This window comes from Penicillium daleae, assembly GCF_028827525.1.
Source record: "Penicillium daleae strain IBT 16125 chromosome Unknown utg000008l_segment0_segment0, whole genome shotgun sequence".
Taxonomy (NCBI): Eukaryota; Fungi; Ascomycota; class Eurotiomycetes; order Eurotiales; family Aspergillaceae; genus Penicillium; species Penicillium daleae.
Window position 1 is genome coordinate 4372808 of NW_026623156.1, and position 21168 is coordinate 4393975.

Genomic DNA, 21168 nt, shown 5'->3' on the forward strand with positions numbered 1-21168 from the left:
GGACACGCAGTGTCCTTTGTATGGACGAATCGTCCTTTTCTATGCAGGGGGAAACTTTTACTGCCTCTTCAACGTCAGCTGTGTGCCTAGGATGGATTTGCATGGATCCATCTTCGCATCTCCTGGACCATGTGCCTATCAGTTCGCCCCAGGTTTCCTGGTTCTCTCCTACAAATAATCACGTGCTTCCCCAGGATCAATCTACCTTATTTTCCTCGTCCATATTTCCGGTCTTAAATATGCGTGCTTTTAGGCCCCCTCTTCTCTAGGACACTGAAGGTATCGCCTGGGTGGCGAGTGGATATTGCACGAAATGGCCACCAGCCGAGCGGTTCGAGGACGTCTCACTACAGTCTCTCATTCCATACGTGTAGTCCTTCGTTGTCTTGGTGGAAGCAGGGATTCACAGGATATCTCAAATCGGGCCTTGCTACTTCTTTGCGAATTGCAGGATCTACTATGTCGACTTCAGGATCAGTTGACATGGGCAGAGGAGAAATGGATCGTGGATCCATCACGCCTACTCAACCTGGACGAGGCCCTCAATCCTTTGGAGTCTACCATCGAGGCAATGGATGTTTATCTCCAGCCCGGTGGGGTGAGTGCTCGTCTTTTCAGAAAGCGCCTATTGGAGAATACCTTCATACCTAGGCTGGAGCAGTTCAAGATCATGATGATCTTGGCCATGCAACCTGGATCATCGTAAGGTTCCCTCGTTGCTTCTAAAACTTTTGATGCAGGTGTTAAAATGTCTTTGAAAATTGATAGAGAAAAGAATCACGTTGAAGAAAAGCTCCGGGTCAAATTTAGACAGTATCAAGAACTGGATTCCGGTGAGTTCGAGTCAAGGGTTAACTTGGTACCGTGGTCCGACTGACAACCGGCCCGCCCAGACTCCATACATGCAAGCACGCCAAGATGTGAAGATTACGAGTATATCACTAGTCAATCAGCAACGAAATGCTCCATGAGGCTGGCGGACTTGTGTGGTAGACGACAAAAAGGTACATGCGAATGGATCTTCGATGACGAAACATACAACAAGTGGTTGTTTGGTAGCTGTCGGATACTTTATTGTGTTGGTCCGGGTATGTTAGCCCTCCTCCTCCAGCGGGCCATCCCCTGGTTTAATCTGACCTGATCGATGCATAGCGGGTGCTGGTAAAACTTTTCTTGCGTGAGTAACTCCATACACCCCCGTCTTGACCACTGCGGGCCTTCTAATATCTTCTGTTGCTAGATCTACCATCGTTGAGAATCTTCAAAAGACTTTCACATCTGCTGAGGTGGCCATTGTGTTTATTTTTGGCCAAGATGAGATGGAGGAGGGCAGTACACTTGGGTTCCTTGACAAAATCCTTGCTCAGCTTGTCTACAGGAAACGAACCCCGTCTCAAGCAACCGTCTCCCTTTACAAGTCAGAGTCATTTCAGAATGGCCGAGCCTCTGCAAAGGCATTCCAAGATGCCATTCGTGCAGAGGTCAATAGGTTCTCTCGGGTTTTCTTTGTGATAGATGGTGTTGAAACTCCATCTGAGAAAGAGCGCATTCTCAATCGTCTTCAAAAACTCCCCGACCACGCCCAATTACTTGTCATGATGCGGGAAGCAAAATATGACTCAAAAGACGAGCACCTTTCTGTCTTAGCTATCCGCGATGATCTGGAAGCGTACATCGGCAACTGTATCAATGAGAGCGAAGGGCTTAAATCCTTGCTGAAAGAATATCCGTCCGAACTCAGGACCGCAGTTGTGCAGCAAGCTGTTAAGAAGTGCCACGGCTTGTAAGCATTCTTATTCCTTCCTGCCATGTTTTCTCATCCGCGTTAGGCCATTTTTCTGACCTTTAATGCTATCTTCAGGTTTCTCCTTGCTCGCCTACATATGGATCTGCTGTCAAGGTGTACTGACGGAAATCTACTCCAACGAGCACTCTTCCATCTTCCAGAAAGCATCAATGATGCGTATGGCGAATCAATGACACGGATTGTGAGCCAAAATCTTTATGCAAGTCGGTGCTTGTTCTGGACGCTCTACGCATGCAGGCCACTGACAGTATCGGAACTGAACTTTGCTGCCAGCTTCGAGATGCTGGTCAGCACGCCTCCAAAAGACCCTTTGCATTCAGAACGGTCGATGTTACATGAAACTGCAGGTCTTCTGAGCATTGACGCTATATCAGGTACTGTTCATCTAGTTCACCGAACTGCCAAGGAGTATCTCGGCGGCCCAGCTGCTAGGGTGTTCTTTCCCACTGCCAAGAAGCATATTGCAGAGACTTGTCTCACCGTTATAACTTCAGATGAAGTTGTTGATGAGTGTTATATGACAAAAGGGCTCTGTCCACGCGAGTCTAGGAATTGCTTGTTAGACTATGCTATTACGTATTGGGGTGATCATGCACGTGAAGTCAACGGTGATGAGCAGACAACACAAGTCCTCATCCGTGCATTCCTGAACAAATTGTGCTGGCGAAGGCCCCCGCTCGAATCGAGCTATGCCACAGCTGCCGATATACCAAAGCGTCTGGGGCTTGGCAGTTACTTTCTTGACTGGAGTGCATTACACGTGCTGGCATATTTCGGAATCCTTGGCAAGGCAAATCGTCTAATTGAGCAAGGCGCCAATATCAACGAATCTGAGAACGAGCTTGGCATAACTGCATTGCATTGCGCAGTCCACCGCGGCCATGAGGAAATGGTTGATTTACTCATTGAGCACAATGCCAATCTCAATGCAACCTCCAAAGATGGCAGTACTGCTCTACATATTGCCGCTGAACAAGGACATCGAAAACTCATCAAAACCTTACTAAACCGCCGAATCAACTTACGAACCGCCAATTTGCAAGGTTCTACGGCACTCCAATCGGCAGTTGGGACGGCGTCTGATGAAGCAACTGTTCCGCTTCTGATCAAAAGTCGCTTTGACATGGATGTTCAGAACACTGTCACGGGTAATACAGCTCTTCATCTTGCAGTGGAGCTTAAAAGGCCTCGGATTCTTCTATTTTTAATTGAAAAAGGGGCAAATCTCAATATATTGAACAGGCAGGGTCTCACCCCTCTTCAATTAGCCTGCAAGATTGACAATTGTGAGGCAGTCTCGCTACTACTTGAGCGTGGCGCAAAGCCGGAAACTCGTTCTTCCAGTGGAAATACTGCCCTTCATATCTCTGCGGGTGAGGGCCACTGGATTGCCTTCGACCTTCTCATCACTGGCGGTGCGGATGTCAATGCATGGAATAACGATGGCGATTCTTTGCTTCACGAACAAGCCCGGAAAGGCTCGACCATGTCGATAATTGCACATTTGCTTGATAATGGTGCAAATATTGAGGCTTGTAACTCACAAGGCTATACACCTCTGCAATGTGCGGCTCTTTCGGGTAACAAACCCATGTTCCTCTACCTTATAGACGAAGGTGCCAACGCCCAAGTCCATACAGCGAAGGGTGAAACACTTCTTCATATCACTCCCCCACTCAACCAAAACTACCTCGACATTCTAGCCATTCTTCTGGACTTGAGCCTCAGCCCAAATGCAGTGACCTGCAGTGGGCTAACACCAATTCATAATGTTATTATTAATCATCTTGATGTCATCGACTTACCTTTGGATAAGGTCATACATTACATCTCTCTCCTTTTATCTCGTGGAGCCAACATCAATGCCCAGCTTCTTTCGTACAAGTCTGAGACGGCACTACATCTTGCTATCACTGCGAAAACACCCCAAGAGCCACTGGTTCTTTTTCTCGTCAAGAACGGTGCTGCGCTTGACGTCAAGACGATCGATGGTCGGACACCCTTGCACTTGGCTGTTGAGTGTGGCCGACACAGCATTTTGGCACTCCTTCTTAATGCTGGTGCAGATCCTAAAATCAAAGGCCCTTCTGAGTTTTCAAGTAACCGCAAGCCTGTCCCATATAATGAGACTCTGTCCGACTCCACTGAGCAGAGTAAGACGAAGACCCTGCGAGCCTATGAAGCAGGGATAATGCATCACTCGCCAAATACAGAACTTGACAGCATCATTACAGACATTGAAGAGCTAGAAATCGGGTCTGACACTGATGGGATCGGGGGTTCGACTTTGATTGGGGAAGATGGTTCAACCTGGGGATCGAGAGCATCGACGACGTCTATGAATATTCCATCAATTCTTTCTTCAAGCTGATACCCATCGCTCAGCGCATTGTTTATGTCATTTATTTCTTATCTTTTCTGTTCCCTTCTCTTTTTTTACTCTTGATATATCCTCCGGGGCTGCTCTTTTACTTCATCATTTTCCATATGTAACGTGGACATCCTAGAATTCAAAATGACAACATGCCGTGTTCGTCACCGTGTGCATACTTCAGTCTCTAAATTGTCACAACCTGGACATATGATTATTTTCAATGGGTTTCCATTTTTGATAAATACCAAGTGCGTGGTCTTCTGGTTAAGATATCGCAAGGCCGCCGCCGTTAGTAACGGAGTGTTACCTACACACTCATTCGTTTTCCTCCAGCCCATCTCTGGCTCCCAGCCGTGACATGAAATTTGACATTATCCCATCATCCTCACAACAACATAAGCCCAGCCATCGCCATACGCCGAGCTCCTCACCACCTCTTCAATGGGAGCTGACATGGGAAGTACAGCACCATGTAGAACTGGCTTTGCAAGAACTGGAGTCCGCCGACTGGGGAAGAGATTTGGAAGCAGCGTATGTAGAACACCCCCTATGGTCTGAGGCTGCATACCTGGGCTCGATCGGGGGCTGATAGATTGGCTGGGCTGGACACCTGAGCTGGGTACTGAAGGGGAAAGAGGTGACTGTACTACTTTAAGTGACCCGGACTCTTCGTCCGGTGGTAGCGGTAAGAAGATGCGAATTGGGACGTTGCGGAATGGCTGTGATGGGGGAGGAAGAAGAATATGGGAAATACGTTGGAAAGAGGGAAGGTCCACTGCGCGACGATTCTTAGTCAGTTTATACTCGGAATAATTCAGAGGTATACTGAGCTTACCATTTTCCACTGCCTTCCAAAGACCAGATGAGTCCTCTTTGGAAAGGGTCATGATGCCTTTTGCGGTTCCGTTCCGAAGGAAATCCGCCTCCTTGACGCTGTTGATGAACGCATCGTTCATCACCATGCCATTCTCATCAAGTCGAACGAGGTCTTCGGCAGGCCAGTCACCGAAATGAACAGTCAACCGCCAGGGGAAAGGTGCCGCAGTCTCCCGGGAGACGTCGCTTCCAAATCCGGATTTGGTGGCAGGATCTGCTCCGGCGTATAGGTCGAACAGGAGACCGACTGGGTAGTGCCATTTCAGGGGTACTCCTTCAAAAGCGAACCATCCATAATGGTGTCGAGATCCAGGCTCGATCAGATATGGCGAGAAAAAGGCTCGAAGCTTTGGTAGCAACGAGGGAAGATATGAGACGCGTGGGTATGAGACCTGGTTGATGAATGTTAATCAGGTTCACAAGCAAGGCAATAATAGCATGTGCGGTCATTACAAGATATGCATCCGTTTTGTCATAACTCCGGCTCTCAGCGGGAGCAAGGACAATCTCGAGGGGAATGCGCCCATCCCAGATACTTTTTTGGATGGCTGCAGGGGATGCCGAGTTATCCATCTCGTAACAGACTATGAGATTTTATTTGCTCTATACATTCATTAGCAGCCCCTTCAGCTCATAGGCTTAGTCTGGTAGGTAGTCATAAGGTTTTACCAGGTTTGAGATGATCTACTGATGAACAAGTCGAGAGGGGCATGTCATAGGTAGGCAGATGAGGCTCTCCGAGACCGCGACTGTCCCCACTTCAGAGGAGACCACGTCCCAGTACTTGCGGATCTCACATACGCAGTCTTCCTTGTATCGTGTTTAGTTCCTAATTTGCGGCCGGCGACATGGGAGAAGCGCGAGTGTGTTGATGGTTTACGAGGCATTCCCCCCACGATCATAGCCACGTGATGGTGCCTGAGGCTATCAACTAAAATCATTCAACTACCGCGTCATTGCTCCGCTTCCCAATCAACAAACGGCCAGCAACATGCTATGAACTCAATCTTCCAGGTTTGTTCGATTCAATCACTTATCCATTTTCTATATTCTAATCTATCGGGTTCTTAGTGGGTCCAGCGAGTAGCTCCTCTAGGACCGTAATGTCCTCGATATTTTCGATGTCCAACACCAGCCTCTCGATCTCGTCTCGTCTCTGAGCGTCCACAATGCCTTCCGTGAATCGCCTGTACTTCTCCAGAATTTCTTCATTCGACAGCCCCGGGGCAACATCTTGCGGCGCGTCCAATGTCTTTGCGACCGTACTTCCGTCCTTGAATGCGATCGTGACGCGTTGTTCGTATTTCTCGCCTAGTTCTGGTGTGTGGAAACACTCGGTTCTGTCAATCATATCCCATAAATCATCCCTATCAAGCAAGTCGTGGTGGAACTCCTGTGGTGAAACCTGACGGTCGATGAGCTGGACGGCAGCCACATAAGCGCAGGACATTTGTGCCCCCAGCGCTGAGAGCGGCCGCTGTGCCTTCCATCCTCCATGCTTGAAAGCAGCTTCGGACATCTCGATCTTGATGTTGCTGATGTTCTCCAAGCTGGATAGTTTGTCGGGGTATTCATTTTGCAGTTGCGCGACCGTGTCAATGGTGCAGTGTGTTCCCGCCATGGACGCATGCGATTTGACCCGGATATTATCAGACTGCCAGACCTCTCCCAAACCCCTGGTAAGTTCATCCACCAGGTATGGCGGCTCCTTACCGGAATTCTGCCCAAATGTGGACAAGAAACCACCATAAGGTTCCTCGAAGACATTCTTAATCCCGATGTAGCCGCTTTCTGCCATCAAAGCTGCGAAAAGGCCATTTCGCGCCGCGAATCCGTGCTGCATGCGTTTCACATCACTTCCAAATTGAGCCGACATTAATCCACATGCTTGAGTACACGCCATGCCAAGCGCATCCTCGATTGCAGCCTCGGGAAGGTCCAGCAGCTTGCACACTGCGGCAGCCGCGGCGGCGTGGCCGAATGTAGTACCAGAGTGCCACCCTCGTGTCAGCATATGTCCACCATAAAGGCACAGTCCAACACGTGGACCCGTCTCATAGCCCACTATCGTGGACAGGAGAAGCGATTTGCCGTCAAATTTGGCCTGGGTGCTGGCCTTCTTCTGACCAGCGGCCGCAAGAAGCGGCGGCAGTAGGATAGAGTTAGAATGGACTGGAGCTAGCATATGCCAATCGTCAAGCTCAAAGGACTGGATCTCGGTACTATTCAGGAGCGTAGCGGCTAGTGGGCCGAGTTTCTATTCGCAAGTCCATGTCAGTCCTCTCCACTCGTCGGATATCTATGGATGTGTATAAAAACGTAGACGGTGCAGGCACCTTGTTATAACCCCACACAGCACACTCCCCTTCAGATTCCATCGCAAAGACTGCATTGGCAGCTTTCTCGACCCAAGGAAGGTGAGCCCCGACTAGCGCACAGCATAGACCGTCCAGTATCAGGTACTTGGCCCGGGTTTTCACATCTTCGGGGACATCGTCGAGGGATAGAGCGTGGATCCACGAGCAGAGGCGTTTTGTTACACCGGGAGTGGCACTCGGCTGGTGAGGCATAGCGAATTGAATGCCAGGCAAATAATGAGATACAGCTTTAATTGATGACTTTTCAACCAATAAATTTCCTGATGGAAGGACAACAGCTTCTCATCGCCATTCGACTGCCAATCTCGCTGGCTTTTAACCATCATCGGGCCGTGACCGCGATGAGGCACGCCGCAAGCGGCCCGAGAATTAAGCTTGTCCAAAGTGACCGATCACCTACACATTTCTCCCCGTCACTTTGCACAAGACCAGTCTTTTTCCAGAGGTGGTTCCTGTGCCAGAAGGAGTCCTCCGTCCTGCAGACAGAAAACGCCATGTTTAATACAGACTTCTTCACCGGTGACAATAACAGACCGTCGGCAATTGATGCTCCACTTGGTCTCTTCCCGTAGTGGTAGGAACCCGCCGTCTATGAGCTGGGCACTGTCCGGGCCGTCTTGGCCGTTCAACATGCAGAACTTCGGGGAAGATAATTCGGGCTGCATCGCGGCTTGATGTTTTGCCAGCTCTCGAAGCCATTTAGCCTTGAACCCCTGTTGGCTTGCATGATGGGGACATGAATAACCTTATAGGCAGTGAATGACATCTGGACAGAAAACTCAATCCCAACGATCATCAATATCTTTTGGTAAACCAGCCATGTCAATGGCCGAGTTGAACTCCCGGCCACAGCATGTCGTCTTCGGCCCGCTCACGTGACCGTACTTCTCTGATTCTTTCTTTTTCGCCTCCTCGGCATTCTTCCGTCTACTCCACCAGGGTTAAGGGTTCTCCCCGTGGCACACCAGGAGTTCTCCTTCCTCAACCACTTCAATCTACGAATAGGATACTGGTTATTTGCATGGATTTTACGCTCTCTCCTTCCTTCTCCCCACACCCAAGTTCCGGTGGGATCCGAGGGGAGAGCGGATGTTCCTGGTGCATGATTACGCACATTGTGGCGACTCGAGCAGTCGCCTAGCATCCCGCTTGGGAAAAGCGATTTTAGCATACTCAATGGAGAAATAATGCAAGGACATTATAGCTGGGATCTTGCCTCTCGCCAAACTTGCCCGGTGAAAGAGGCAAGGTTCTCACCAAAGCTTGAGCATCAAGGAGGATCCACCATGAATAATACCCAGACCAGGAAGTAGGATTCCGAGTTAGATATATACCAGAGGTCATTTGCTGGCCCCGGCTGAATGTTTCAACCGGGGAAAACGCTACCCCGAGCAACAGCGTGCACCCCGTGGGATTTTGCAGGGAATCTCCATGCGCTTCACAGCTTCACGTTCAAACCCCATACTGCCCCAGAGCGATGGGGTTCTACGCTACGTAACTTGTGGAGATGGCTCGTTGAGAAGAATATTCCACACCCACACCCACACTCTCCACTGGCGACTGAAGCATTACTTAGAGGGCTCCCTTCCGTCCTTCATTTTTCCTCCATCTATACCCTTTCCATCCTATCAAAAAAAAATTTCTTCCTCGACCCAATTGCCCTCCTCCCAACCCCTCTAGCTGTTCGACTTAGCAGCCATGGGTGGCATTCTACACCTCGTTGAGGACCGGCCAACTCCTCCCTCGGTCTACAATTGGCGAGTCTACGTGCTCGCTCTCATTGCATCATGTGGTTCCAATATGATCGGTTATACGAGTGCTTTCATCGGTACCACTGTCACACTTACATCCTTCAAGGATGAATTTGGTATGGAAAATATGTCCAAGGCAGGCAGGGACCTGATCAGTGAAAACATTGTCTCCCTCTTCATCGCCGGGGCTTTCTTCGGTGCTCTCTTCACATACGGACTTAGCCACTGGATCGGACGCAAGTGGTGTCTGGCCATTTCTTCCGCATTGTTCTCTTTGGGTGCTGGCCTTCAGTGCGGTGCCAACTCTGCTCGTGGTCTCGGTATCCTGTATGCTGGCCGTGTCTTGTCTGGTCTGGGTACGGGTATTGCGTCCAACATCATTCCCATCTATCTGTCTGAGCTGGCTCCCCCGGCTATTCGAGGCCGTCTCGTTGGTCTCTATGAACTGGGATGGCAGATTGGTGGTTTGGTTGGCTTCTGGATTAACGTGAGTCATGATCCCGGATCTGCCCCCTTGATCGAAAATTTTGCCCCAATCTAACAAATGGTTTTTCTTTGCCTAGTATGGTGTTGAGCAACATTTGGCCCCAAGCCATCAGCAGTGGATCATTCCATTTGCCATTCAGCTCATTCCTGCTGGCATGCTGTTCATCGGTTCGCTGTGGATTCGGGAATCCCCCCGTTGGCTCTTCCTCCACGACCGCCGCAAGCAAGCAGTGGAAAATCTCTGCTGGATCCGCCAGCTTACTGCGTCTGATCTCTATATCACTGAAGAGATTGCCGCCATTGACCAAGCACACGAGGAGCAAAAGGCTATCGTCGGCCTCGGCTTCTGGAAGCCTTTCCAGGCCCTTAGCAAGCGTCCCAACATGATGTGGCGCTTGTTCCTGGGATGTATGCTCTTCTTCTGGCAAAATGGCTCGGGAATTAACGCTATCAACTATTATTCGCCTACAATTTTCTCGGTGAGTATTCGTTCTTCAAGTTGAAGTGATATAATAAGGGTATTTTCTAACGGTTCTATAGAGCATTGGTGTTGCCAGTGACACCGTTAGCATTATGACGGGTATTTTCGGAGTTGTCAAGGCGGCCATGACCTTCGTCTGGCTACTCTTCCTGGTTGATCAACTGGGAAGACGTAAGCTTCTTCTTATTGGTGCCGTTACTGGATCTGTCTGTATGTGGGTTATTGGTGCCTACATCTATATCGTCGAGCCAGCCGATCACCCTACTAGCACCTTGAACGGTGGTGGTATCGCCGCTATCGTCTTCTTCTACCTGTGGACCGCGGTCTATACTCCTACATGGAACGGTACCCCTTGGGTCATCAACTCTGTAAGATTTGTCACTGTCGACATTTGATCTGGACTAACAATTGCGAAAAGGAATTCTTCGACCCCAACTTCCGATCACTGGCTCAGGCCTGCACGACTGCCAGCAACTGGCTCTTCAACTTCCTCGTCTCGCGCTTCACCGAACAGATGTTCGCGACCATGGGATACGGTGTCTACTTCTTCTTCGCCTCCCTGTCCTTCCTCGCATTCTTCTTTGCCTTCTTCCTCATCCCTGAGACCAGTGGTATCCCTCTGGAGAAGGTCGAGCGCCTGTTCAAGATCAAGCCTATCTGGAACGCGAACAAGAAGCTGAAGGCCGAGCTGGCTGCAGAAGACGAGCAGTTCCGATTCGATGTCAAAGATGGTGCTCTTCACCAAGAGAATCAAGATTCATCGGACGAGCCTTGAAGCAAGATGACACGGCTTTGAAAGAAATATAGACTTTTGTATAGATTTAGATTTTGGTACATGGACGGACTTTGGGGGGTTTTCTCATATTATGATCGACTGGAAATCGACATCAGCGCTGAATGAATTGCATTTTGAAGCCTTGACTATTTTCATATAAAAGCTCAGATGTAGTGCCCCGTATGCAAAAGTGACGCGAAGAAGATACTTACGTATATGGCTATCAAAGAGCTAAGAGATTTTCCGGCTCACCGGGTCTTCCGTTACTAGTTCTTCTTCCCATCTGACCAGGCAAGAGTGATTTACCCGATTTATCTTTATGAATGCCTCAGGCACCAAGTTCATGTGACCTTATTTGAGGCATTAGACATCACCAACCAATGCGACTACGAAAGTCCACGCCACAGCAACGTACTCTGTTTGTCAATATCACTCTATCAACCCGGCATCCTATCGAAGAATTCTCGCATGCTGAGATTTCATCGTCTTCAGTGGATGTGCGTGGACATCAACCTAAAGTCGTTTCACTAGACAATCACTATTCGCCATGACATCCCAATCAGCGCTATCGTACGAGGAGCCGGGCATCCGGACAATCCTGATCCTATCAGGGTTTCTGTTGGTTCTCAATTTAGCCAACTCTCTCCTGGATAGATTGGTATATTGTGGCTTGATTGGGCAGATCTTCATCGGAGTAGCTTGGGGTATGCCGGGTGCACAGTGGCTGACCCTCGACGCACAAGAGATGATGCAACAATTGGGCTATCTTGGCCTTTTCCTTCTCGTATATGAAGGTAAATGGCTTTCTTCTTTTGTTCGATTTTTCTCCGCCTTGGTCGTGATTTCAATCCCTATTACAATGGTGTGCTTCATGCTGTTATTGTCTCAGGGATTGGCCACGATGGTAAAGCTCATTCCCGTCCTGTCAGCCATCATCTTTCCATATCCCTCTATCCCGTTCTATCGATCAGACTTGTCTCCCATTTGAGCACAAGAGAGGATCTTTCTGTCACATACGACCATAGGGTGTGGAGAACAGGGCTTCCCGTCCGCTCAGCCGTACTTAAGCCACACGCCGGCCAGTTAGTAGTATGGTGGGTGACCACATGCGAATCCTGGCTGTTGTATGTTTTATTTTGCTTTTTGAATTTCCAAAGTATCATTTTTGGTTTATTCCAAGCTAACATTGATGTAGGCGGACTTTCAACATCGTTCAAGCAATTGAAGGCGAATCTTCTCCTGTCGGCAGTTGCCGCATTCACGGGTGTTGCGACTCCAGTGGCCCTGTCATTTGTACTGATGCGCCTCGTGGATTCAACATCCCTTCAAGCATTTGGTGCCGGAGCAGCGCTATGTTCAACAAGCATTGGCACCACCTTTACAATCCTCTCCACAACCGGTTTGGACAAATCGAGACTAGGAACTGTGCTCAGTGGTGCTGCAATGATGGATGATGTTGCAGGCCTTGTCATGGTCCAAATCATATCGAACCTGGGCAGTTCCACTACTGGGTCATTCAGCGCGGTGACCGTCGTCCGTCCTATTTGCGTAGCTGTTGGCTTTGCTATTGGGATTGTTCTCGTCTGCGGCCTTGCTGTTAAGCCAGCCGTGCGAAAGTTGCGGGGGATGAACAGCAGCCTACTGCGCAAAGGCAAGAAGACCCAGGTAGCATTCGCTCTACATATGGCGACTTTGATCGGCTTCGTGACTGGAGCATCATATGCGGGTACCTCGGGACTCTTTGCAGCATATCTCGCAGGTGCCTGTATCTCCTGGTTTGATGATCTCCATATTTCAACCGAGCAGAGCTCATATCAGGGGGCTAACCCAATTTGTGAGGCCAGTGGTGCCTCACAGTCACCCATTGAGATGAGCCCACGAGGCCCAAGCAGCAACATCCCGTCTCGAACGACTCCACAAGGGAACGGCGCTTTGGGTTCAGACTCATCTACAAGCTTTGTTAGCGAAGATAAACCTCGCATGGCTTCAGGCCAGCAGACTTTTACTGCATATTGCAAGCAGCCACTTCAATTCATCTTATGCCCATTCTTCTTCGTGAGCTTTTTCTTTACCGAAAATCTACTTTCACTGGACAACCCACTGACTGAGATAGGCGTCGATCGGGTTTGCGATTCCGATAACACAGATGTTCCAAGGGCAAATTGTCTGGCGAGGTATTGTGTACACCTTATTAATGGCACTTGCAAAAATTGTCACTGGTATCTGGCTGCTACCGATTACGATCAGCCCGGTATCTGGCCTAGCGAAACTCAAAAGAGTGGTAGCAATCCCGATTACTTGGTGCACATCAAGTCGCAAGCAGGAGGCCCATAGACAAGTGCCTGAGCGAAACAAGAAAGGAAAGAAAACAGCTCACCAATCACGCGTTTCTACAAATACACCGACATCTCAACAGCAGTCAGGAGCCGAAGTTCGCTCTCCAACTCTATCCCAAAATCCCACAGCAGGGAAACAGCCACGCTCTCTATACCCAGCCTCTATTGTCGGATTGGCGATGATTGCACGAGGCGAAATAGGATATCTCATTGCGTCTGTGGCAGAAACGGGTGGATTATTCGCACAACCTGACAAAGGCACCATTAACGGCATTTCAGAAATCTACCTGGTCGTAGTGTGGGCAATTACGCTGTGCACTATCATTGGTCCGATCTGTGTTGGAACTCTTGTGAAGCGAGTGAGAACTTTGCAGGCCCAGAGAAGTCAATCTGGCCAGCCAGATCCTCTGGGTATATGGGGCTTGTCCTAGATTTGCTACCGTCTCACGACTTTCAAAATGTGGCTGGAGTACATAGCAGTATCAACATGCTGTCACTTCGCAATGATGCAAAAATAATTGTTAGAATAAGAGTCAGTGATCAAAATGGTGTATGTTCCAATTTAAGATTAGCCATATCAATCCATCTGTGCAGTGGGGAAAATTATAGATGCTTGGGTATCAAATTTCACACCACAGTCGTTTGAGGCCTTTCCGATCCTCCCTCTGTGTTCCGTAACATAGTTGCTGCCATATTATATGCCTTGTCTTTTGCCTCACCCTGCAGTGTGCCTCGAACGGCTTCCTTATCCCATCCATGAGCGCAACCAACCATTCTCTCGCAGACCACGTATTTGCTATCAACATTGCGGATATTCTCTGCTAGCTTTTCTGGCTCAATAGCAAAAGCGCACTGGGCGGCAGTGATGATCAAGACATTCTGAGGGAAAGTGCTTGGATCGGCGAATAAAGGTGACAGTCGATGATCCCTTTGATCCACCCCCGCGAAATTGAGGCACTTATAACACAAATGAGAGAAAGTTGGAAATATTTCGACAGAGTATCTTGGAGACGAGAGCTTTTCTGGTAGCAACACCTAAGAATTTAATGACCTTCCATTGTGCCACAGGATCGGTCTTCTGCGATATATATCATTGATCAGCCCTGCCTGAGATAACTACCTACTCAGCACCTAGTAGCTACTTGTCTAAACTTCAATGACAGGTAGTTTGTTCCTTAGTCTCTACGAGTTCACAGATTTTATCTGCCTGACACCGACAAAGTCCTCAAGATAGGGACGCTTACCCATCTAGGTCTATCCATAGCTCGCAACTCGTGGGCTAAAGTGTATACAAGAATGATAATTGTAAACACAATGGCTTCTCTTATTTCTATGAGCCGTTAGGTGCCATCTTAGACATCGTATAATCTGTGACTTACCTGTGTGATGGCCGCGTCCAATCAAGTTTCTGCTGGAAATTCCGGTGTTCAATTGGTCTTAACTCGATGTCGCGGCTGCTCGTAAACACAAAGGCCTTTCTACCAGAATATGATAATGTAGTACCCTGGCGAGAGATTTGTCGGCGACTCCTTGCCTACTCTGAATGCCCTATCGACATGGATCATCATTATTCTCCATTTTACCTAGTCCAAGTCTGAATGCGGAGTGCCAAGCGTTATACTTGAAAAACTTGGTCGTTAGAGCGGCATCGCTCTCACGATAAGTTTCGATTTTTCGTATTCGACTGCTTGACTAAAAGAATCTAGGTAAGCATTGTTCATTTTCCTGTTTTCCCTTCTTCTAGTTCCTTCGTTCGCTCATACCTCACTTGCGGTGCCTAATGTAGAAGGCAAGGAAGAACAGCCGACGAAGCAAATATATTTTGCAAAATCCCGTCTCTGCAACGATTTTACTGCTTAGCGAAAACACCGCTGTAAATTTTGATCCTCACCCCGGATGGATCTCGATATCCCAGACGGTGGATGCCCGAACCTCGACTGTCCTTTTCTTCCATCCGAATTGTTCACCAGCAATCGAGGCGTTAGCGTTCTGGGAATTCCGCGGATAGAAATATCCGCCGTCAATTTCCGCACCACGGAGACAAACCATTTCTTTTCCAATTCGGGCCTGGTGCACATGGTTTTGCTTTTGCACACACTCATTTCTCAAACTAGCGCGGAAAATGACCTCACTTGGCTACCACGCAGACAGTGTTCCTCCTCCCGACACTGCCCAGACACGCCGATCTAAAAGAGGCAGGAGGAGAGCAGAACAGTCAAACCAGATAATCAACAATGAAGTCACAGATGATATATCACTCCCAGTCTCCAACCTCAAACCACAAATAAGTTCAGGCTAATGTTTCAAGTTCCCAACTTTCGGGAGAGCATTCCCGCCATCCCCGTCCCGACAGTTTGGTTTGGCGCTAGACTACTGTAGTTTACGCGACCTGCAAATCACAAGGCTGCACCTTCGAGAAACACTGATAAAAAAAGCAACCATCCAAACGACCAGCCAACGGTAACGCACCAATTGATGAATCAGTGACCCGAGGAAATAGACAACCCGAAGATCAACCGTTTACGGCGCCCAGCTCGCGTACTTTTTGATTCGGGTTGGAGCAGAGAATTGTTACCTAAAGAGGAGAGCCTAAGCTTCTTGGGGATGAGCTGGTGGGCTGGGCAAAAGGGGACTGGTGGGATATTACGATCCTCGGTGTTCCATATTTGGAAGGAGATATCTCGTATATCGCGGGGATTTTTTTCGTACCTGTTTGTCACAGATCGAGGTAAGGAGTTGTGACGATTGTTCGGCTGGGATGTTCAAGCACAACCTTGCACGGGCCTGGGTCAGGGCCGAGAGTCGGGTTGTAGGGGATGATCTGGGGCTGAAACTGCCTCAGCACTTGTTTCGGGGACCTCGGAACGCTTAGGTCGCTTTGTTTCGCCGTATAGTACGTATTTGTTTAGCGCGGACTCCGGCACTTGCCCTGGTGTCCGCATCACACTCGAGGTAGTTCGAGTCCCGAATCACCGTAAACGAAAATACGGTGAATCGCGTGGCATGGTGTGCTTCAGAATCGTTGCGCCGGCAACGGTAATGCACTGTGCCACTGGTGATTTCGGCATCCTAGCCGTAAGCCGTTGGGCACGGTGGCACAGTTCGAGCATGGTTTCGCGTTTCAGACTGAGGGGTTCTGCGTGATTTGCAAGTTGGGCAAACGTTGACCCCCTCAAGGGATGATCAGCCGGCCGATCGCTGCTGGTTTTGGCGGTGCCTGGGGAACTATTGTGAACTGCCCCTTAGCAGGCTCAATTAATTGCAATTTTTGATTGCGGGCTTTGGACTTTTGCGTGTGATAGGTAGAATAATATGGAGCAAATTAAGGGGTCTGGTTGGCGAGTTTGCATAATTACTTTTTTCGGCTAGCTTATTCTATGATTCGGTTTGAATAGCCAAGAATAGGGCAGAGGTCAACGGTTGGGCGGCATTGGCGATTGGGAGACTTGCCACGAGTCGTACAGAACAACCCCAACCCGACCAATTCAGGGTTCCAATAAACAAAACACAGCCGAGCGTCCCGACTGGTCGGTTTGAGAGAGCTGACTCGCGACTCCCAAATGGGGCGCCAGCAGGCTCATCCTGCGATCGATCAATGCAATAGAACTTTTGCGCTGGGGATCGACGGTTAACACCAAAAGGAGATAAGGTTGCTGGGATTCCGGCGCTCGGACCAGGCGTGCCTTGCATATCCCAGCAAATTGTGGACCCACAACGTCATTAAACATTGCGCAATTCGAGAGGCTGGAATGGTGAACAAGCGTGGGAAAAGCAACCTTATTATCTGAAACGCCGGCTTTCCATATGGGAATTGTGGCTGTGAGGCACTCAAGGTGGGGGTGGACTAGTCCTAGAGTACGCCTAGGGCCATCCAGGGCCATCCAGGGCCGTCCAGGGCCGTCCACAGAAGGGTTGGGGTCAGTCATTCGACGAACCGCATATTGCCGCATCGTGCTGCATAACTCGGCAGGGCACGAGGACTGGAGACCCCGAGGGGGATGGTAGAAAAGAAACTCCCGCCTTTTACGGAGGGAGCGGACCGCAAGCCACTCGCTGGAAACGGACTTGATGCTCATCTTCGGCCTTTACAGACTGCCGCTGCATGCTTCTTCCTCTTTTCTTTTCTCTCGTAATTCAAGTGCTTTTCTGGAGACTTGTGTTACGTTAGTAACACGGTACGAGGGATCTAGACGCCACTCAACGCAGAATGCATCTTGCTGATGGCTACCTAATCGGTTAGCCTTGATGTTGGAGCTCTCTGCACGAGTGGACTCGTCATACAAGGCTAGCACCGCAGAAAATAATACAGTAGTGTAGCAGAAAAGGCAGTCCACGTGCCATCCCTTTCGTAGGACACACGAACACCTCGTTTCAGAGTGGCTCATGAGTTCAACATCTCCGACGACCTCCGAATCAGGGCAAGGTCACCGGCATTCCACAGAGCGGCATTATGGCTATGTCGAATGGCTGAATCGTAAGGCTTAGAGGCTAGGCATTGCTGGAATGAGCTCAACTGTCGGACGCCGCATATTAGGCAAAAGAATAGCCAAATTGACCCTGCCCATATCTTTGTCATGCGAGATCAGCACCTAGATAGTTCGAAAAAGGAAAATGAGAAACATATTTCCACGCGTGGCCGGGGAAATACCGCATTACCATCGAAAGCATCGAAAGCTGTGATGGTTTCTCTCGCGTGGAGGCAGAAGCGAGGAGGTTCGCACTTTGGCAGTGGAGCCCGCGAAAGTAGAAAGAGTCCCCCTTGGCCAGACTGGCCAGTGCGTGATCCGCCATGTGATCGACCACGTTGGGCCCACGACATTGTTTCACCCTTGAAGCTTCGCTCTCGAGTCTCTCGCCAGAGCAACCACGCGAGAATTCCGCGCAATCGCATTTACCGCCTGAGCATGAACGCCTCTGATTGAACCGATTTTCGATGCCAGACCCTAGACTAACCCAACTCGTCCTACCTTAGCACTCGCAAGCCCAGGGCGCTGTTAGTTCTAGACCTTCCCATGCGCCATGACGCTCCTTCCCTTCCATGACCCTTGTTCGATCTCTCTCTGAAGATCCAACGTCCAACCTGCGTAGCTGCGTAGCTGCACGTAAACAGCTGCAGCCGCGTCTCCCTTGGCTCATTCCACACGGCCCAGATTCCAGATCGGCTTATTGGCCATGTGCCGAGTGGTTCCTGGCAGCGAGGCATGGTAGAGCCCTGGACTATCATTGCTGTCGTTGGTGCTTATATCGTGAAAGTGGACCTCATTCATCCCATCTCCACCACTCATGAGCCCAACGGCCACCATCTGCATCTGGATTCCGCCTTCGTGGCCCCCAATGCGATGGACACCCCTTAGGGAACCAATCCCGTCCGCTTTGTCGCCTGTTTTGCATTTTATGCTCTTCCCACTATGGCTGATTATGGTTTAGCGTCGGCTACTGCACCGAATTCCAGGCCCACCAGATATGGTTCATGCGGACACTGTCTCGTTCGCCAGGCCCCTTCAACTCTGCAGGTGGAATGGTGTCACAGCCACGAGTAGTGGAGCCCCTGCCGTCATGGGCAGTTTATGCGAACTGAAGATTTTCCCTCCATTCCGTTCTTTACTTAGCTCCTATCAGACCATGTGGGCCGGGAGTACAAGCTTGCCGCAAAGCTCGCGTGTACGTCAAAGTATTCCTTTACTTTGGCATAGCCTCGCAGCTGCCTCCTGCATATATAGAGCTTGAATCCCTGCTTCTTCTTCACCATCAATCCAAATCACATTCCATTGTATCATCATCTCCAATATCAGAAGCGACCGAGCTGCTTTAAGCTATCACCAGCAATCATCCGTCACGGTGGCTACTTTCATCTGTCCTCTTCTATTCTCCATCTTTGGAGCGGATTTAGCACAGGGACGAGAACCTTCGACCGACAACTCATCTGATATCCATTCTCAACAATCTTCTGAGCACCAATCATCCACGATGTCTATTCCCGAGCCGTCTTCCTCCAGGTAAGAGATCACTGTCTAAACCCCCACACGCCGATGACGAACTAACTGTTTCGGTTTAACAGCTCCCGCAATGCTGCCTCTCTTAGCCAGAACAATGTCAGCCAAGTCCCACGGGCCAACCAAAATAGCGTAAACCGCTTTGCCCGGGCACCAGCGGCAGAAGGCCCCTACTACGCCGGGGCACGAATTCAGGACCGGTCCACGCACTTGAACGGCCTCTCCAACCAAGTCAACGCGATGGATGATATCCTAAAGAAATAATGAACTGCCTGCATTAGCAAGAGCCAAAGTTCCAGTCCGGGTTGTGAGATATGTGCAAATATGTAAAACCCAAAATGTATCATAGCGTGTTATCTTTGTCTATGTATTTCTATTCATACCAATGGATTCTTCTGCAGAAGAGTGTATCCAAGCAAAGCACGCTCAGTAGCTAAAATTAAACCTGCAACCCCCAATTTATCTCCCTTCACAGCAGCTTAGCAATGTAAGTTGCAACTTCATCGTATCTGGTGCTGGGGAACTCGTGGCCCGCCTCGTAGAACTTGAAGACTGCGTTTCCACCCAGAACGGCAGTAGCATCTGTAACAAGCTCATCTTTGTTAATGATGGCATCAGTGTTGCCACACAAGATGTGAACCTTATCACTTGGCAATCCCTTCTCACTCTTCTCATCCGATACTGTGCTGTTCTGTGCGCTCAGATACTCGCCAAGCCGTGCCCAGGTACTCCACTGACGTTGACCCAGGATAGGACCGTGACGCATACTAGACATAAACGCATGAACAAAGCCAGCATGATTGTTGACTTGCCAGGCCACAGCCGACATAATATTGATATGAGGATACTCGCGAGACAAGACTTGAACCTCAGCTGCGCTTTGCGACGGCAATTCCTCGGTGAGAGCATCTGCAGCACTGAGCTTTTCATTCTTATTCTTCTTGGGTGCAAGCAGAGGGCCGGCCCTCAGCCGACGGCCAACGAGATACCCCAGTAGAGTCTCCGGCATGAGGCCACCTGAATAGAGAAGGCGGCTTTGCAAGCTAATTTGAGAAGCGCGGACAAGACCAGCGGGTGCAAGAAGCACAAGCGATGACAAAAGTTGAGGGAAGAAAGAGGCGAATGCCGCAGCAATTCCACCACCCAGGGAGTATCCAACCAGGCAAAATTTGCCCGATCCAGCTCCCGTCCAGGAAATGGGCGATGAAGTCAGCGCGAGCATAATCTCCGTCGCGAAAAGTCGCTCATCCTGGGGCAGATCGGACGGACAGTCGGAGTATCCTCTCCCAAATCTGAAGAATTCACATAGGTTAGTTAAATCTCCCTCGTGGAATTGCATTTTCCACAGCACTCACAGATCGAACAGCATCACACGGCAACCCCGATCGACGAGCGCATGGGCCACCCCACCGAGTGCGATACACGGCGTGGTGATGCCGTGCACAAGCAAAACCTTCGGACCATCCTCTCGACCCCATTCATACACTCGGATCGACCCGTACGGGCTCGCGACATCGCGCGCACCGGGCAGCACGTCATTCGGGAGTGGCAGTTTGCGATTTTCCGCTTCCGACAGCGGAGGCAGAACCGTTGAGCGGGGTGAGACGAGAATGGCCTCTTTGTGCTTGTCCCCCTTGAAAAGCGATCGAAGCAGGAGGCCGAGTGTGAAGGATGCGCCCGTTACGGCCAACAGGGGAAGTTGTGTTCGCTGGTTGGCCCAGGATTCGGAGAGGAAATCCACGGTTTGGTTGTACAGCGCCATGGTTACTAACGGGTACCCCTGGATCGAAGGATTCTAGCAGTGGCGATTAAGACGACAGTCGAGTGAGGGTCTAGAATGCGAGATCTTGATGGGAATGCGCGCACTGGGTCTGTTGGGAGATGGAGAGAAGGAGAGAAGAGGATCCATTG

At 49.8% G+C, this 21168-nt stretch overlaps 7 protein-coding genes across 7 annotated transcripts; 4 read left to right on the forward strand and 3 right to left on the reverse strand.

Moving 5' to 3' along the window:
- Window positions 1-313: 313 nt before the first annotated feature.
- N7458_010121 (NACHT and Ankyrin domain protein) lies at window positions 314-4178 on the forward strand (the record flags this gene model as incomplete). The annotated part of the gene is made up of 5 exons (XM_056913503.1): window positions 314-702; window positions 769-833; window positions 1153-1177; window positions 1241-1783; window positions 1862-4178. 5 exons carry the CDS (start codon window positions 314-316, stop codon window positions 4176-4178), a joined length of 3339 nt encoding a protein of 1112 aa, XP_056762352.1.
- A 374-nt stretch (window positions 4179-4552) lies between these two features.
- Window positions 4553-5630, reverse strand: N7458_010122 (autophagy protein 5; the record flags this gene model as incomplete). Its single annotated transcript, XM_056913504.1, has 3 exons — window positions 4553-4956; window positions 5017-5449; window positions 5511-5630. 3 exons carry the CDS (start codon window positions 5628-5630, stop codon window positions 4553-4555), a joined length of 957 nt encoding a protein of 318 aa, XP_056762353.1.
- A 478-nt stretch (window positions 5631-6108) lies between these two features.
- Window positions 6109-7627, reverse strand: N7458_010123 (MmgE/PrpD family protein; the record flags this gene model as incomplete). The annotated part of the gene is made up of 2 exons (XM_056913505.1): window positions 6109-7314; window positions 7394-7627. 2 exons carry the CDS (start codon window positions 7625-7627, stop codon window positions 6109-6111), a joined length of 1440 nt encoding a protein of 479 aa, XP_056762354.1.
- A 1506-nt stretch (window positions 7628-9133) lies between these two features.
- Window positions 9134-10928, forward strand: N7458_010124 (sugar porter family MFS transporter; the record flags this gene model as incomplete). Its single annotated transcript, XM_056913506.1, has 4 exons — window positions 9134-9673; window positions 9750-10151; window positions 10213-10521; window positions 10572-10928. The coding sequence occupies 4 exons, from the start codon at window positions 9134-9136 to the stop codon at window positions 10926-10928; spliced, it is 1608 nt and encodes a 535-aa protein (XP_056762355.1).
- Window positions 10929-11475: 547 nt separating this feature from the next.
- On the forward strand, window positions 11476-13695 carry N7458_010125 (cation:proton antiporter; the record flags this gene model as incomplete). The annotated part of the gene is made up of 3 exons (XM_056913507.1): window positions 11476-11722; window positions 12124-12983; window positions 13042-13695. The coding sequence occupies 3 exons, from the start codon at window positions 11476-11478 to the stop codon at window positions 13693-13695; spliced, it is 1761 nt and encodes a 586-aa protein (XP_056762356.1).
- A 5536-nt stretch (window positions 13696-19231) lies between these two features.
- On the forward strand, window positions 19232-19521 carry N7458_010126 (uncharacterized protein; the record flags this gene model as incomplete). Its single annotated transcript, XM_056913508.1, has 2 exons — window positions 19232-19260; window positions 19323-19521. The coding sequence occupies 2 exons, from the start codon at window positions 19232-19234 to the stop codon at window positions 19519-19521; spliced, it is 228 nt and encodes a 75-aa protein (XP_056762357.1).
- A 205-nt stretch (window positions 19522-19726) lies between these two features.
- N7458_010127 (alpha/beta hydrolase) lies at window positions 19727-21019 on the reverse strand (the record flags this gene model as incomplete). The annotated part of the gene is made up of 2 exons (XM_056913509.1): window positions 19727-20549; window positions 20613-21019. 2 exons carry the CDS (start codon window positions 21017-21019, stop codon window positions 19727-19729), a joined length of 1230 nt encoding a protein of 409 aa, XP_056762358.1.
- Window positions 21020-21168: the final 149 nt, after the last annotated feature.